Below are 17,683 nucleotides of genomic sequence, written 5' to 3' on the forward strand. Positions count from 1 at the left end.
CTGGCCAGGCCGGCCACTGATGTGGGGTGGGCTCTTGTTCAGAGGGGTTTCCAGGTCCCATTCCCCCTTTCTGGTGACCAATGACTGAAATACCCTTTGGATTGTTGGACAGTCCTAACTTTCCTAACTCCAGCGACCTCAACTTAGTTTTACTTAATAGCTGGTGTTTAATATTGTCCTTTGTGGTTTTATGTTTCCTCCCTTTTTTTATTGTATAAGACTCATGGCTTTCACATCCGTTTCCATGTAGAGGAACTCCAGCTGGCGACTAGACTGCGGGCAACCTCACTGAAGGAGAGAAAGCATTTTGGGGGCATTTTTCGAGACCATGTGGTGGATACCCGACAGTACTTGGAACATGTTAGAGAGTCCACGACAGGTATGCTGGCCATTAACGACCCAGCCTGAGGGAATTGTTCACGTGAAACCTGTGCATGTTTGTGTTTAAGAGTGTGTGTAAAACTTCATCCCATCACTGTGAGTGGAGGTAACCTCCCAATCTGCTTACGTTGTTGTAATGGCACCTGATTTTGCAGAAACAGAGACTATTAGAGAGTCCTAGATGGACTCTCCATTTTTCTCTTCCTTTTATAGCCACTAAGACAGAATGACCCAGCTCTTTGAATGCACTGAGACTTTAGATAAAAGAAACCTAAGCATAATTACAACATTTACATTATTCTGGCTCCCCACCCACTCCCCCTGTTGGAAGCCTTGTGTTAGAGATCTTTCTTCTGATCTCTTGTTAAATATTTTAATCTTCTATTTTAACTCTCTAAATGTCTGCTTGAGTGAGGACTCCTCTAAATGGATGATACATACTCTGGACATCAGCTGTATGTAAATGTTTATGTGTTTGGTGGTTAATATCCTTGTTTGGCCTAACTTTGGCTTTCAGTATTGGGATGTCCACATTATTTAGGTACAGTCAGTCTGCTTGTTTCATTATTGACACGTGAATTCATTTTTGCAGGCACGCTGGGTAGACCTGTAAAGCTATTCACAAACCATTTCCGAGTGACGTCCCGCCCCCAGCAGGTCACATATAAGTACAACATTGACTACATGCCAGACATCGAGGATGGAAAAGTTCGTTCAGAATTGCTTTTGCAGCATAAAGCATTTATTGGAGAGTGCCATATATTTGATGGGAGCTCTTTATTATTACCTCACAAGCTACTGTTGCCGGTTAAGTACTGTTATTGGATGTTTTCTTTTTAAATTTTATTTACTTGATAGAGCAAGAGAGAATGAGCAAGAGGGCGGAGGAACAGGGAGAAGCAGTCTCCCCACTGAGCAGGGAGCACAACTCGGGCTCAATCCCAGGACCTGGGATCACTACCTGAGCCAAAGGCAGATGCTTAACAAATTGAACCACCCAGTCACCCTAGACATTTTCTTGACCTTTGTTCTCTTCCTCTCACATCTTCACTGTTTTAAAGCAAATACCATTTTTGTACAACGATTTGAGGAGACCTGAAGATCTCTTGCCCATGGGATTTGTAACACCCACGTGCTATGTGTGCTTATCACTGATGTTCCCTCCTGCCTCATGTCAGTGCTTTTTTTTATGTCAGTGCTTAAAATGAATCTGAGAGCAAAATATATACATGTTTTTACATTTTCAAAGGCAAATATGGGTCAAGTGCTGATGAAGTATTGAATAGTTTTTATCTTTCAGCAAAAACATTAGAAGGACTTAATATTTTTTCAATAAACATCTATTTACCAAATGGATAATCTACAGGAGCTCATTTAAGTTAAAAAAAAGTAGTTGTAAATGTTTAATTCTGACTCCTCACTTTAGCCTTATAAGTCTTGTATTGTCCCTGCATGTGTCACACTGGTGTGTTTTATACCCAGGTGACCTATTGATTTGTGGTTCAATAATGAGCTTATTGTCTTCGGAAGGACTGCTAGACCCTCTTGTTTTTTCTTTATCTCAGAAAACGGAATTGGTCAGCCTACTGAAAAACCAGGTTGTGAAGCTGACCATTGAATTCATCAGCGAACTCTCACCCAACTCACCAGACTGCTTACGCTATTACAACATTCTCTTTAGAAGGTGTGTTTATAAGCTTTAGTTTCCTTGAGATATGACTGTGTTCATGTGTCAGTGGCATTGAACATAGACATTTGCTCCTAGAATTTCATGTTCTTGACACCTCCTCATCCTGAGAGGGCAACGGATCTTGGGGATGAAATGGGACTTGACCCTCACCTAGACATGCTTAAGTTCTGTGGCCTATCCTCAGTATTCTCCCTGCCTACCCCCATATCCTGTGCCTGGACCTGCCTGGAAGGAGGAGCATACATCGAGTATGCATGCCTATGCATATTTCTCCCTAGAGCAAATGCACTGGTTTTTTATTTTGTAGTAACAGTGGTGGACAAATATCCCAAATTGGAGGCACGTCATCTGCAAAAGATGTTTTGGTTCATTTCTGGGAATGGAGGATATCCTAATGGTCTTTCCATGACAGTTTGTTGTATATAAGGGAAAGGAGGGGAAAACAGAGGATAAATGGACCTTAATATCTACCTCACAATATAATTTACTTGTACCAGGTACATCTGTTTATTATGTGTAATACAAAGTTGCTGGCAGATTTTTCCCCCTAATGTATCCTCATGTGTATTACCAAATGCTTAATATTCATACTATTTCAACAAAACTTATTCTTCAATTTTTAGAATTTTGAAGCAGATGAATTTGAAGCAAGTTGGTCGCAACTATTATAACAAGCAAGAGGCCACTGAGTTCTTCGATCACAAGTTGGTATAAAATAGTTTCATGTAATGTTTGTAATGTATACATCTAAATCCCATAGATTCTCACATGCATACATATGTAGGTATATATGTGTAAGCCTGTGGTTGATGATAAAATGGTTTAACAAAAATTAGGTATAACTAGCACAGCAGGTAAATCTCTATTGGAAAGGTCCTTCAAAAGACCATTTCTTATTAAAAATAAGAGATGAAACGGCTTGACTCTCAAGTGCCTTTTTAGGGCCCTGTGACACTTGCTCTATACTCAGAGCTTGGAGTTTGATAATCCCATCTAACGTGTTCTATTTGCAGGCTGGTCATCTGGCCTGGATACGTTACTTCTATTTTTGAGTATGAAACCAGCATTACCCTCTGTGCTGATGTGAACCATAAACTGCTCCGAATGCAAACAGCTTATGATTTAATAACAGGTCTTCGTGATCCACAAACCAGAAAGGAAGATGTTGAGCAAGTTTCTAAAGAATTAATCGGGTCAATTGTTTTTACACTGTAAGTCTGCTTAAAAAAAAAAAAAAAAACAACAAACCTATCCCATTACTTTGATCACCACCCCCACCCCGAGAAGATGTTCCCATAGTTCTCAAACCACTCAGTAGTTAAAGTTCAGAAGCTGACCTGGCATGGCAATGGCCAAGTCAGTCCATGCTTTTCTCATCTAGGTCTATTGCATGAGAGAGGGATACGTGTCATTTGTAGACTTCGCTGTTCTTAATTCCTAATGCTGATCCAGTCATCTTGTGGAACCCTGTCCTGCACATAACAGAATATATTCCTTCCAAATTTCTTTTGCTTTGTGTCTAACTAGTTAAAAAAAAATCAGGGCTTAATTAGATAGAACCTATGGGCAAATTTCCACTTGAAGTTAGTTTTTTCCTCTCCCTTTAAACCAGACACTTTGAGTGTGGATTGAAAGTTGTTTAGCAACATCATCTTAAGAGTAAAGTTGAGGACTTTTGCTCCCTAATTTCAAAACATATAAAGCTAGTAATCAAGACAGTGGCAAAAGGACAGATGAAAAGATTGATGGAATAGAATTGAGTCCCAAAGTCAGTTTATAGTCAGTTTCTTTTTTTCAACAAGAGTGTCAAGACAGTTTAGAGAAGGAATACTCTTTCAGCAAATATTGCTGTGACCACTGGGTATCCACCTGGCCCTTCCTGACACAATATACAAAATTAACTCCAATTTCACTCCAAGATAAACTCAAAATAGACCTCAATGTAAGTGTTAAAAGTTTAAAAGTCTTTGAAGAAACTATAGGAGTAAATCTTCTTTAGGTGAGCAAAACCCTTATAGGACACCAACAGAGAAGGGATGACAAAAGAAAAGTATAAATTGTACTTCATCAAATTAAACACGTTTGTTCTTCAAAGTCAAAAGTGAAAAACAATGGATAGAAAGGTGATTTGCAATTGTTTTCTCTCAATCTCATAACTTGCATCTATTTAAGTAAAGAACAGGTACAAGTCAAAAGATAACTTTTAAAAAATGGGTAAAGGATCTGAATCAACATTTCTCTGAACAAAATATAAAAATGATCCATAATCACATGAAAATATACTCAATGTTATTAGCCATGAGGGAAATGCAGAGTAAAACCACAGTGAAATAGCACTTCGTACCCACTAGGATGGCTAAAATTAAGAAAGCAGATACTAAATGTTGGCAAGGATGTGAAAAATCAGAACCAACCCTCAAACGTTGCTGGTATAAATGTGAAATGGTATGATCTCCTTGGAAAACAGTATGGCACTTCCTCAACATGCTAAATATAGTGTGGCCATGTGATCCAGCAGTTCTATTCCTGGTTATGTACCCAAGAAAAATGAAAACTTATGGCCAATGTACCAATTTTGTAGACCTGACAGCATTATTCATAATAGCTTAAGAGTGTAAACAACTTGAATGTTCATCCGCTGAAACATATATCCCATTATAGATATGCTATGTTTTTATTTGGCAATAAGTAGGAATTAAGTACAAGTATATGCTATAGCAGGAATGAATCTCGAAAGACATTATGCTGAGTGGGAGAAGGCAGTCAGGAAGGGTCACATATCGTATGACTCAATTCCTATGCAACAGGTCAGGTAGGCAAACGTATAGGATGGACTTTAAACTAGCAGTTATCTAAGGACTGGGGAAGTTGAGTGGACATGAGGAGTGACTGCTCGTGGTTGTGGTGTTTGGGTTGTGTTGAAGAGTGTACAACTCGGTGAATATATTGAATATAATAAAGCTGATATATCCTGCAATTACCTGTAGGATTTAAAGCCTATTAATTCTTGCCTGATCCCATGCTATGAATACATTAGGAATAATACCATATATTGTGAATATTCCACAGGTATAACAACAAAACCTATAGGGTGGATGCTATTAATTGGGAGGATAATCCCAGAACCAAATTTAAGAAATCAGGTGGTGCTGAAATCACCTTTGTAGACTACTACAGGGAGGTATGCAATCTTTTATTTCAGTATGTCTAAATATTTTTTCTTATTTAATCAAATATGTCTCCTATGTATAACTGATAGTCACATGTTAGATCATAAGTCAAAATCTATATATTACAGGGTTTCTCTTGGAGGGTATTATAACTTACATGAATTTGTCCATGTATTTGGGTACCTTGTATATATGTTACATAATTAGAATGGCTCCAATAAGACCTCTTTAATGAGTCTTGGACATGGCTATGATAGTTTTAAACATGTTGATGGATTGGTGGGTTGAAAATAAAATATGGCAAAATTTCAGATATGAGGACTTCACCTATGTAGAAGTTTCAGCTCTCTAGGACTTGGTTCAAAATGAAAAAGTGAAAAATTACTATCAGAAATTATGTCACTTGTGTGCTAAATCTCATAACTCATGGATTCCTCAATCTTTTTTTTTATTTTTTTATTTTTATTTTTTTTTTAATTTATTTATGATAGTCAGAGAGAGAGAGAGAGGCAGAGACATAGGCAGAGGGAGAAGCAGGCTCCATGCACCGGGAGCCCGATGTGGGATTCGATCCCGGGTCTCCAGGATCGCGCCCTGGGCCAAAGGCAGGCGCCAAACCGCTGCGCCACCCAGGGATCCCGGATTCCTCAATCTTTATTCACAAAGAAACAAGTAAACTTCATGAACAAAGATGCACTAGGTGGTGAGGTTGGTTCTCTAGCTTTGGCAGTTAAGAGAGAATTCAAGGAGTTAGAGATATTTATAGCAAACGGAAAGAACTTAGAAAAGTATAAGCTGGGGTTTTTTTTTCTCTAAATTTTATTAGGAATCCAAAACCTAGCTACTTGGAAGCACTGAGAGTACACAGCCATTCAAGGGTATGGTGCTATTATGGCATCATCCCCACTTGTGCTCCACGCTTAGTACTTACTTGTTTAACCTGAAAGCATGTAATGAGTGCTCATTATACAACTTGGGTATACATTGGTAAGACTACTGAGTTCTCTGTTCTTAAGGAACTTGCATCCTTGTAGCAGGAAGAGAGATGGCAGACAAGAAGAAAGCATGTATTGGGGGAAATCTATGCAGATAATCAAGAGGTGTTATGGAGAATGTCTGGTGGCTTAGACTGCTGGTCATAGAAAGCTCTGAGTAGCTGGCATGTGACTGTCAGAAAGGAGCAAGCTGTGTGCAGATTGGTGAGAAGAATTGTCTCTTACACCACTTTCAGGATGGGCATGATGTATCCAGATCCCAAACAAGGCTAGAGTGTCCTGTCAAGAAATAAACCCAGTTGTGGGTGGGACGTGTACAGGGTTGCAGGATATGACGTCAGAGGAGGACGTGGGAGCCACACTGTATAAAGTTCTATCCACCTACACACATTGGATTTTACCATTAAGTGAGACTATACAGATAGATGAAATGGGGCACTTTATTTTACAGATGTGGGTCTAATGTACAGGGAATGTATGGGTACAGGGAATATGCGGGTAAAAAGGGAGGCAGGGACACCAGTAGGGAGGTGCTTAAGTCTATTTAGATCAGTGATAATGGTAACCTGGATTAGAAAGGGAATGGATGGGGCAGACAAGAGGACTTTTGATGGCTCAAATGTAGTGAGTAATGGTAAGAGGAGTCTCTGGCTTTATCTGAGGAAGTGAGTGGAGGCTGGCATCACTTATTGCAATGGGAGATTCTGTGTGAGGAGCTGGCTTGGGGATTGTTGGGTTGACATAGCCTATGATGGAGTTGCAGACAGGGATATCAGGCTGATATTTGCTTGCTCATTCTCCAGATTTTACTTCAAAAGTCATTGGTTTAGGTGACCTTTGAAATGACTTGAGTAGTCTTGGGATGTCCTGGTGGGAACTCAGTATAATAACAGATGGCAATCTAGTTGTATTGTCATGAGATCTAGAAAAATCCTGAAATCCATAGATGAGCCCTTAAAAGGAAAGCACAATCCTGGCTTGCAGAAAAGCTTTCATAGTAATGCAAAGTGGGACAAGGAAATTCCTGTGGAGATGCAGAAGTTGGTGTTGTAGGAGATCCGTATGGGATATCACAGGACAGCCATGAGAATTAATAGTGTGTTTCTCAAAGTTCTCGACAGAACAGCTTGTACAAAGGCTGTGCTAGTCTCAGTGGTGGGAGTGGTGATTGAGGCCCTAAAATGATGCCATGATTCCGCACACATGTATATACATATACTTGCACAAGCTCCTGCCTTAAGACTCTAGAAGCAGGGGAACGGAGGTGAATCCCAGCTGCCTTTCAAATAACTACAGAGAATTAAAAGTAGTAGTTCAGCTCCAGAGGTAAAGCACCATGAACACTGGATTTGAAGTCTTCTTGTCTCTGGAACTCCTTTGACATTCTCAAGATATTTAACCAATCCCACCAGAATTCATGTGGCTAACTGGTGACTGATGAGGATCTCACTGGTCAGCATGGAAGGATCTATGACAGACCATCACTTTATGTGGGAGAGGAAAGGCACTTTATTGTACAGGAATTGCAGCCTAGGGATAGGAGCTTCTGGATAAATGTCTTGGCAAATGCCTTTTCCTGGCGGAAAAGTTTCGATGATGCAGGAGGCATGTTTGGAATAGCTGTAGTATTGCAGCTGCAAGGAGTGACCAGGTTTGTCGTCCCCCATTAATGTGGGAATCCTCTTCAAAGTTCTTAATTACATCCTTAATTTTTTAAGGCAGTACTATAGTGAGAAATATGTAATTCAAGGCTTGGTCCTGCATTTACCTATAGCAAGTCAAAGAAGGCTGGTACAGTGACCCCAACACAATGTTTATGAGAGTCTTGTTCTCCTGGGCCATGTGTGCTTACAAGGAAAAAAGAGGTCATCCCTGGGACATCTAAATTAAGAGACTATTAAGAGTATCTTTAACGTGTTCTTAAACTTGGGGAAATAGTCTTCCTAGCACACCCCTGGGCCTCTGTTGGTGATCCAGACTTTTTTGTACCTATTTAGGTGACTTGACTAGGCTTTGCTGACAGTCACACCAGTGTTCTTTCTCACCTCTTTTGAGCAGCAGTAGAATACAGAGGTTACTGACCTAACTCAGCCACTGTTGATCAGCAAAGGCAAATGGAAAAAGAGCCAACAGGACACACCCCATAAGCCTATAATGCTGGTTCCTGAGCTATGCTACCTGACAGGTACTTCAGATTTATGCAGTCCTCATAGAAGACCACCCCTTTCAAGCCCCAGATGTTATGATGTAGAAGTACAGGCTTCTCACAGTACTCCATAATGACCCAGAGCTGTGTTCTCTCCATTGGCTCTTCCTCTTCCAGATAAAATCATCAAGGCTTCTTCACATACATATTTATTCTTGCTTGTTTAGCTATATCTTCTTAACTTTTTAAAGGTCTATCAGATAAAATGCGAAAAGACTACAGGGTGATGAGAGACTTGGCTCTTCATATGAGGTTGGATCCAGAAAGAAGGCAGCACGAATTACGGAAACTGATGAATACTATACAAACGTAAGTCCTATTCTTCTCTCTGTGTCTTTGTGTGTGTGTCCTGAAGATGAGACCCGTGCAGAACTCTTGATATCTCAGATTCTCCAACTAAAAAACAACAGGTTGGAAGAAAACGACCTCTTGTGGGAACAACTCTATTTGTTCCATTGATGCAAAGTTAGAGGAGGTCTGGAGGGGAAGAACAAAATAGAAAGACCCTAAGCACAAATGTGAGAGTAAGGACATGATTTCAGAGTACTAGAAACCCTCTCTCTGCAACATGTCAATACAGAAGACAAACAACAAGGCATCTTAGATTAACTAGAATTTTGCAAATGGATCATCATTTTTGCTTATTTCCTTTGGTTCTATTCTGTGGAAATATTTTAACTTTCAGAAATAGGGAGGTACAACGGGAACTTCAACTCTGGGATTTGAAATTTGATACCAACTTCGTGTCCTTCTCGGGAAGGATCTTGAAAGAAGTAAGAATTTTTCAAGGAAGAAGAGCGGTAAGACAGCTTCAAAATGGTCATGTTCTAGTTACTCTTGCAGTCATTTGGGGCCAAATGAATAATAATGCAGAGGACCTAAGTCAGGTCAGTAACTCACTGCTCTCTCTTCTTGGGCTGTTTGTCCTTTCTCTAGGGGAGAGCGAGCAGGTGTTCAGTTAGAAAGCATGTAACATCCTTGGCATATAGTAAACTCTATAGTTTACCATGTTTGGAGTTGTGGACATCTCTCGTGGCAAAACAATCTGCCAAGTATATCCTTAAGAGTCAAATAGCTAGAATCCAAACAATCCAGAGTAACCCATGATAGAATCCCAGTATTACTTACCACTATCTTAAGGGAAGAGTATGTAATTCAGTTATGACCAAAGTTTAAAATTGTAACGTTTCAGTAGGAAGTAGCAAGAATTTGCAATAGAAAGGCTCTTTGTCGGTATTTCTTTAAAAATTGAAGTCTTATACTATGTCTTCCAGTTTGACTCCCATCCACAGTTTGCAGATTGGTCGAGAGAGACCAGAAGTGGACCCTTACTCAATGTGAAGTCACTAGATCATTGGCTAATACTCTATCCTACGAGAAATTATGGAGCGGCCTCATCCTTAGTACAGAGTCTACGGAAAGTCACACCCACCATGGGCATAGCTATGAGAGAGGCAAAAATGTAAGTAGAGCTGAAATTAAGATCTATAACAACCGATCTTCAAATCGGAGGTAAAGTGGAGTCAGATTATATTAAATTATAGGAATTGGTCACTGTATTAAAACCCTGGAGGTTTGTAAACAAAAAAGCCTAATCTATTCCAATTAACTGTAAAATAGGCTTTGGGGATATATAGTTTGTGGCTATTGGGATACATGCTGAGGAAGCCAAACATTGAACTTATTTTTGTTTTAAGAACAAACTTATCAGGGTACTTGGGTGGCTCAGTCAGTTAAGCATCTGACTCTTGGTTTTGGCTCAGATCCAGCTGGGTGCTCAGTGGAGAGTATGCTTAAGATTCACTCTCTGCCCCTCCCCTTATGTGTGCATTTTACCCCTACGCAAATAAGCTCAGGAGTTATGGAAACTGTCTGATGTACAGGCAGCAGGGCAAGATTTCTAACACGTGCTCAGACCTCCAACAGGACATGGGGTCATAAGAAAGAGCAATTACTGTTTGGTTGCTTTCTAACTATAATGGAAGATCCTCAAAGTATTATTTCTAACATGATGATGCTTCTAGGAAGATTTTTTGGGGATAATCCTCAATCAGACTAGGGAAATTCCTTTCTCATTTTAAAAATTTCTTTTCACATGAATGAATGTGGAATTCTATCAAATGCATTTTGTACTTTTTTTTTTTTTACATTTAATCTGCAATTATTTTTCCTATAATTCACCACACTAACTGTTTCTTTTTCTGAAGATTGCATTTCAGGCTTACTGTCACCCTAGGCCCATGGTATTCTACTTTTTTTTTTATGATTTTTAATTTACTTATCTGATAGAGAATGAGAGCTATCACAGGAGGAGAGAAAGAGAAAGAGGCACTGAGCAGGGAGCCTGATATTCTAATATCATTGCTACTTTCAAGTTATTCTTTGGTTTTTGAACGTATATGATTTAATGATTTTACTCTGTCAATGGGACACCTGAGTGGCTCAGCGGTTTAGCTCTCGCTCAAATAAGTAAATCTTTCATGACCATTAGTTAAAAGTAGTTTTTTTTTTTTTTTTAACATTGTACCTTGTTTTTATGTGGTGCTCCATTGGCTGCATAAAACGTTTGTTACATACTTAACTTTTGAATACAGATGATATATACTTATTTTCTAGGCTTGAAGTAAGTGATACAGTCCAGTCCTATACAACCGTCTTAGAAAATCATGTTTCCTCCAAAACACAGATGGTAAGTTTCTATTTGATAGCACTTCCTTTTTTTTTTCAGATTTTATTTATTTATTCATACAGATGCAGATAGAGAGAGGCAGAGACACAGGCAGAGGGAGAAGCAGGCTCCATGCAGAGAGCACGACGTGGGACTCGATCCAGGGTCTCCAGGATCACACCCTGGGCTGCAGGCGGTGCTAAACCGTTACACCACCGGGGCTGCCCCCACCCTTTTTTTTTTTTTTTTTACAAAGATTTTATTTATTCATGAAAGAGACAGGAGAGACAGAAGCAGGCTCCATGCAGGGAGCCCGATGTAGGACTCCAGGATCATGCCCTGGGCCAAAGGCAGGTGCTAAACCGCTGAGCCACTCAGGTGTCCCATTGACAGCAGCTTCCTGTCTTACCTTGTAGTGTTATAAATCTCATCTGTTAGATCTTGAGTGTCTACCACTCAAAATTAATCTCAAGTGCCCTTTCTTTGGCAGGGACTTGTCTTCAATTTCTGTCCTTTCCTGTCTCTGAGGCTGTCAGCCTGTTCATGGTCTCTGACCTTTCAGCCATGTTCACTGGAGAGTGGGCAAACACTTTGGGAGAAAGTGGCCTCAATTGCTGAGATCATCTCTCTGGGTCCCTACTTCTTTCCTGTCTTAACCTAATAACTCTTTATGACCTTGTTAGACTGCCTGAGCCCCAAACAGGCACAGTCCCTGTGTTTTCATCAGTTTGAACAGCTCTTCTTAGGAGGAGACTGGCCTATGCTATTCCAGAAGCTGAAATTGTAGGATGCATTAGCTGACCACTCTCTGAATACTCAGAAATCATCACAGAAAAAATTAGAATCTAGATTTTGCAATTGTACTTAAAAGCCTGACGTATTGAGCTATTGAAATATACATAAATACGTATATTTATATATGTGTATATATAAATAAATGGAGGTGTGTGTGTGTGTAATCTGTACCCAAAAGATTAGGTGCTTTAAGAAAAGCATATCTATAAGTTAGTTTAGCCTTCATCTTTAAGTGATCCCAACAGGCATGGAGAAATCCTAAGCCAATAATGGATTGGTGTCCTTTCAAACACACACATTGACTGCAGTCTATTACAATTAGAAATCATTAAATCATATACATTCAAAAACCAAAGAATAACTTGAAAGTAGCAATGATATTAGAATATCAGGCTCCCTGCTCAGTGCCTCTTTCTCTTTCTCTCCTCCTGTGATAACTCTCATTCTCTATCAGATAAGTAAATTAAAAATCATAAAAAAAAAAAAAGTAGAATACCATGGGCCTAGGGTGACAGTAAGCCTGAAATGCAATCTTCAGAAAAAGAAACAGTGTGGTGAATTATAGGAAAAATAATTGCAGATTAAATGTAAAAAAAAAAAAAAGTACAAAATGCATTTGATAGAATTCCACATTCATTCATGTGAAATTTTTAAAATGAGAAAGGAATTTCCCTAGTCTGATTGAGGATTATCCCCAAAAAATCTTCCTAGAAGCATCATGTTAGAAATAATACATTGAGGATCTTCCATTATAGTTAGAAAGCAACCAAACAGTAATTGCTCTTTCTTATGACCCCATGTCCTGTTGGAGGTCTGAGCACGTGTTAGAAATCTTGCCCTGCTGCCTGTACATCAGACAGTTTCCATAACTCCTGAGCTTATTTGCTTAGGGGTAAAATGGGGATACTAGTCTTGATCTCAGTAGGTTATTGAAGAATTAACTGAGTCAAGTACAATGCTTGGCAAGTGCTCTCACATAGCACCCATCATGTAAGGGGTGACGTTCCTGATGATGGTACGTTTCAGTCTGTGCTTGTTAACCCTCTGTGTCAACTTCATGATAAACTCCTAGAAACAGAATAGCCAGGACGTAAAGACTTTGCAAGTGCAAGTGATTCATGCATATTGCCCATGCCTGGCTCCTAGGCTCTTTCTTCTTCCATATGCTCACCTTCGCCATTATTGAATGGAATGGGATTCCAGACCCTTTACCCTCCTGGGCCAGCTGTGGATTGAATGAACAGACTCTGTTCCTCCACCTAGGTAGTTTGCTTGACGTGACATCCACTTCTCCCATTACTGTGGTTTCATGTCCTCGGTAGTCTTGTTGCTTTCTTTCAAGGTCCTTTGCGTGCTGTCCAGTGAAAAGAAAGACCTGTATGATGGCATAAAACAATACCTGTGTGTCAAGTGTCCGACCCCAAGCCAGTGTGTCGTGGCACGGACCTTAGACAAACCCCAGACGCTGATGACCATTGCGACAAAGATTGCCCAGCAGATGAACTGCAAGATGGGAGGAGCCCTCTGGAAGGTGGAGACAGGAGTACGTTGGATTTCATTGCCTTCTCTTTATTTCACTTGTGTTCAGTGGAATTTAAGACTCAACCATCTTAAACGCAGTTGCTTAATTGTGCTTCTATTGTGTTCTAACTCAATGTCTTACCTTTTTTAAAAAATTTCAGTTACAGAATGCGATGTGCATTGGTATCGACTGTTTCCATGATATTGTAAATCGGCGGAAGTCAATTGCAGGCTTCGTGTCCAGCATCAATCAGGAATTGACGCAGTGAGTGGGCGTAGGCAGACATTGTGTAGATGGCAACTAGCTGTAGACCAAACAGGAGAGGTGGGCCTAACTAATGTTTGTTGACGAGGGCCATGGGCAGGGTATTCTCTTCCTCTTCTGGCAAAGTTATGCTCCAAATACATTTGATGTGGAAGGGTCTATATCATTTTTCTGTTGCTGCTTAACAGATGACGACAAACATGGCAGCTTAAGAGGACACTCCTGTGTCTGCGCATAGGTCTGTCAGGCAGCCATCAGGTTGGCCATGTTGGCCAAGCCACATTCTCCTCTGGAGGCTTGAGGTCCTATTGCAAGTGCACATCCTTGTGGTAGAATCTTTTTTTTGTTTTGTTTTTGTTTTTGGTAGATGAAGGACAGAGGTCCCCCTTTCCTTGCTGGCTGCCAGCTACAGGCCTGTTTCAGCTCCTGGGACTTCATCCATATTCCTTCTCGAATGCCCTGCTCCCCCAGAGCACACAGTCCTTGTTCTGCTTCAAATCTCTCTTCCCCCTTCTGCTATCTTGCTTTTTCAGGGGGTTATGAAATTAGATAAGGTCCATCTGGAAAATCTTCCCTAAAGCCAACTGTGACATAGGACATAATCACAGGGGCGATACAATAGTCACAGATTCCAAGCGTTAGATTTCTGCTCACTGGGGGCTCTGATGATCAGTGAGTCTCCCCATTAACACACGGGGAAGGACTCAGGCCCCACATGGGGAAGACAGACCTAGGAATACAATCAGAAGCCTATAGGTACAGGATCTGCTCTTCACAGATCTATATGTAATGGATCTGCCGAAGAACATATGCTTCCATATCTCATGTTTCTCCCTTGCTCCAGGGATACTTTTGTTTTCTGTGCTTAGAGTAGAACCTACCTTCAAAGGAGTTTGCACATTCTTCAGTTTAGTTTCTTGAGCATTAGCATGTGTATGACCATCACCAATCACTGTTATGCTTCCTGAGGATTTACTAGCCCCCTTGGTATAATTACAGAGTATTCTTTAAGGGGGTCCATTTTTATTTTCATGAATGGCATCAATTATTCCAGTCTAGTTCCAGTTCTAGTTTAATATAATATTGGTTTGCTTTTATGGTGGGAGGGCATGTGGAAAATAATGTTTCAATCATGGAAAGAAATTAAGCTCTCATTCGGTTCATTTTTAAATTTTTAATTCTTTTAAATTGGAGTTCAATTTGCCAACATAGAACACCCAGTGCTCATCCCGCCAAGTGTCCCCTCAGTGCCCATCACCCAGTCACCCCAACCCCCACCCACCTCCCTTTCCACTACCCCTCGTTTCCCAGAGTTAGGTGTCTCTCATGTTTTGTCACCCTCACTGAGATTTTCACTCATTTTCTCTCCTTTCCCTTTATTCCCTTTCATTAATTTTTATATTTCCCAAATGATTTCATCCAGTTCATAAATAATTTTGAACCCTTGCTTTTTTTTATGGTGAAAAAATTTATATTTAGATTTATAGTTGGCTGGACTCAGTTTAGATGATCCCAATTTTGTTGGCAACATCCAAAGCTCATAATCAGGAGCCAGTCGAACATATGCTTTCTTCTCTCCATCAGACCTGATCAAGGTGTTGACCTTCGCCACATCAGTGTCATAGAGCTTCTTTACAGCCTGTTTTATCTGGTGCTTATTGGCCTTGACATCCACAATGAGCACAAGTGTATTGTTGTCTTCTATTTTCTTCATGGCTGACTCAGTAGTTAAGGGGAACTTGATGGCATAGTGATCAAGCTTGTTTCTCCTGGGGGCTCTCTTTCGAGGATATTTGGGCTGCCTTTGGAGACACGGGGTCTTGGGTCATCGGAATGTAGGTGACGTGCAGATCTTTTTTTTTTTTTTTTTTGTGACTGCTCGCCTTTCACCACTTTCTTAGCTTTCAAAGCCTTTTCTTTGGCTTCAGCTTTGGGAGGGGCAGGGGCTTCCTTCTTCACCTTCGGCGCCATCTTCATGAAAGGGCGAACCCTTGCTTTTTGGCACAACATTTCCACTGCTCTGTTCTCAGCATTTGAACATACCATGATTTCATCTTGTAGACTGTAAATTCTGGGGAAAAAAAGCAGACAAATGTATTATATCATGTCAGGTCATTGCAATAGTTTGAAGCAATTAAAAAAACAGGGGATAGAAACTTGAGACCAGTATTGCTTGATCTGTTGGGAAGTGGTCAAGTAAAAATTACTGCTCCAAAGCAGGTGGTTCCCATAAAGCATGATTATGGATGAACCATTTTTTTAAGACCTCAGCTTGGAAGCAGGAATCTCCAGGAACACTGGCTATTTATTTTGGGTGTCCACCATGAGACGGCAGTAGTCCTGCACATTGAAAGTGCGTGTAATTTGTACCAATGTTAGTGAATGCTTCCATATTCCTATTTGTGTGCATTCACAATTTTAATAAATGCCTAGGGTACTGGAAGAGACCAATGCTTCGATCTCTGCAGAGGCATCAAAGAATGGATTCCTGATTGGATCTTCAGCTACTCATAGTGACTCCCCCCTCCCCGCCACCAGAGGTCCTAGATTAACTCAGGATGAAAAATAAGGGAATTTTTAAGACTCCTATCTCAAACTGACAGCTTATTTTTCTCCAAACAAGGTGGTTCTCTCAGTGCATTTTCCAGGAATCGGGGCAGGAGCTTGTGAACGGGCTTAAAACCTGCTTGGAAGGTTAGTGTCCCATCAAGATTGGTGTGCCTGACTCCATCTGGGTAGTTGTCTGCAAGTGAACACACTGTCCCCCCGGAGACGTCTGGCAATGCCTAGAGATGCGCTCCATTGTAACAGCTGGGATGGAGGTGCTACTGGCCTCCAACTAGCGGGTAGAGACCAGGCATGCTACAGAAGACAGCAACACCCATTCTGCCCCCACAAAGAATTATCTGGCTCAGAATTTCTGTAGTGGTGCTGTTGAGAAATGCTGAGCTCACGTGAAGACCAAAAGGCAGTGAATGTGTCCTGGAGGCTACAGGATTGAAAGAACATGAACCTAGAAGCTGTTACAAATAGCAGTGGCCAGTTGGTTCTGAGTTACGGCTTATTCACCCATGTTTCTGGTTTCCTTCCAGCTGCCCTGAAGCTCTGGTGTAAACATAATCAGTTTCTACCACAAGCTATCATTGTGTATCGGGATGGAGTTGGGGATGGTCAGCTTCAAGCACTGATGGATCATGAAGTCCCACAGATTGAGTCCTCCTTAAGATCTGTGTACCCTAAAGACTCTGGGTATATAAATTGTAAAGTGCAGATTTTGTAAACTCTACATTTCAGTCTCTGAAAGGAATATCACAGTTATGATCTGTGAATTAAGAGAGAGAACATGGCACAGAGGGCATCAGTTGCTGGATGGGGAATTCATTCTTTGACTTTCTGGTCCACACCCAAGTCAGAGGACAGAGCAGAACTAAAACGTTCCTGATTGTGTTCTCCCCCATGGAACCGCCTAAGAACCTGTTCCTTTTTTTCTAATCTCCCTGCAAGCCTTGATGTAGGAGGGCTTGTTAAGGTCAGGTACTTATTAAAATCCATAAACACAGCCTGGTGATGGTTTGTGTTTAGGCAACTTCTTTATTCTGGAGTTTTGTAGGTCCTGGGGCTGGGGAATGCCTCTCCTCTGCCTCCTCTGCTTGTCACTGGGGCCTGGTTCCCACCACAGATAGGAGCAGCCCCAACCTTGTGAGGAAGTTCCTCCCCCTAAGATGTGAGTGGCTGTAAATAGAAACCTCTCTTACTGCTTAGGTCAAGCTCATGGAGCTAGGACAGTAAAGTTGGTGTGTGGGGGGACTATACCTTCCACAGATTCTTCTGAAGGAATCCTGTGTGTGTGGTGCTTCAAGTAGTTTGCGTGATCCTAAATAAAGCTGACTTTATTTGAAAAACAAACTTGAATTTTGGGGAATGACAGGTTTCATGGACTAACCTCCTGAATCAGTTTGGATTAGGCCCGTTAAAAAAAAAACAACAACAAA

General features: G+C 40.8%; 1 protein-coding gene across 1 annotated transcript in view; it reads left to right on the forward strand.

Moving 5' to 3' along the window:
* PIWIL3 (piwi like RNA-mediated gene silencing 3) overlaps positions 1-17,683 on the forward strand; it is a 31,698-nt gene extending 14,015 nt beyond the window's left edge. Inside the window, 15 exon segments of the mRNA XM_072722460.1 lie at positions 251-379; positions 974-1,188; positions 1,947-2,065; positions 2,695-2,775; positions 3,085-3,282; positions 5,141-5,252; positions 8,295-8,421; positions 8,634-8,751; positions 9,128-9,242; positions 9,717-9,904; positions 11,059-11,131; positions 13,248-13,448; positions 13,588-13,691; positions 16,315-16,385; positions 16,784-17,683. Of these exon segments, the coding sequence (XP_072578561.1) occupies positions 251-379; positions 974-1,188; positions 1,947-2,065; positions 2,695-2,775; positions 3,085-3,282; positions 5,141-5,252; positions 8,295-8,421; positions 8,634-8,751; positions 9,128-9,242; positions 9,717-9,904; positions 11,059-11,131; positions 13,248-13,448; positions 13,588-13,691; positions 16,315-16,385; positions 16,784-16,971 (2,039 nt within the window). The 3' untranslated portion in view covers positions 16,972-17,683.

Source organism: Vulpes vulpes, chromosome 10, assembly GCF_048418805.1.
Source record: "Vulpes vulpes isolate BD-2025 chromosome 10, VulVul3, whole genome shotgun sequence".
Lineage (NCBI taxonomy): Eukaryota > Metazoa > Chordata > Mammalia > Carnivora > Canidae > Vulpes > Vulpes vulpes.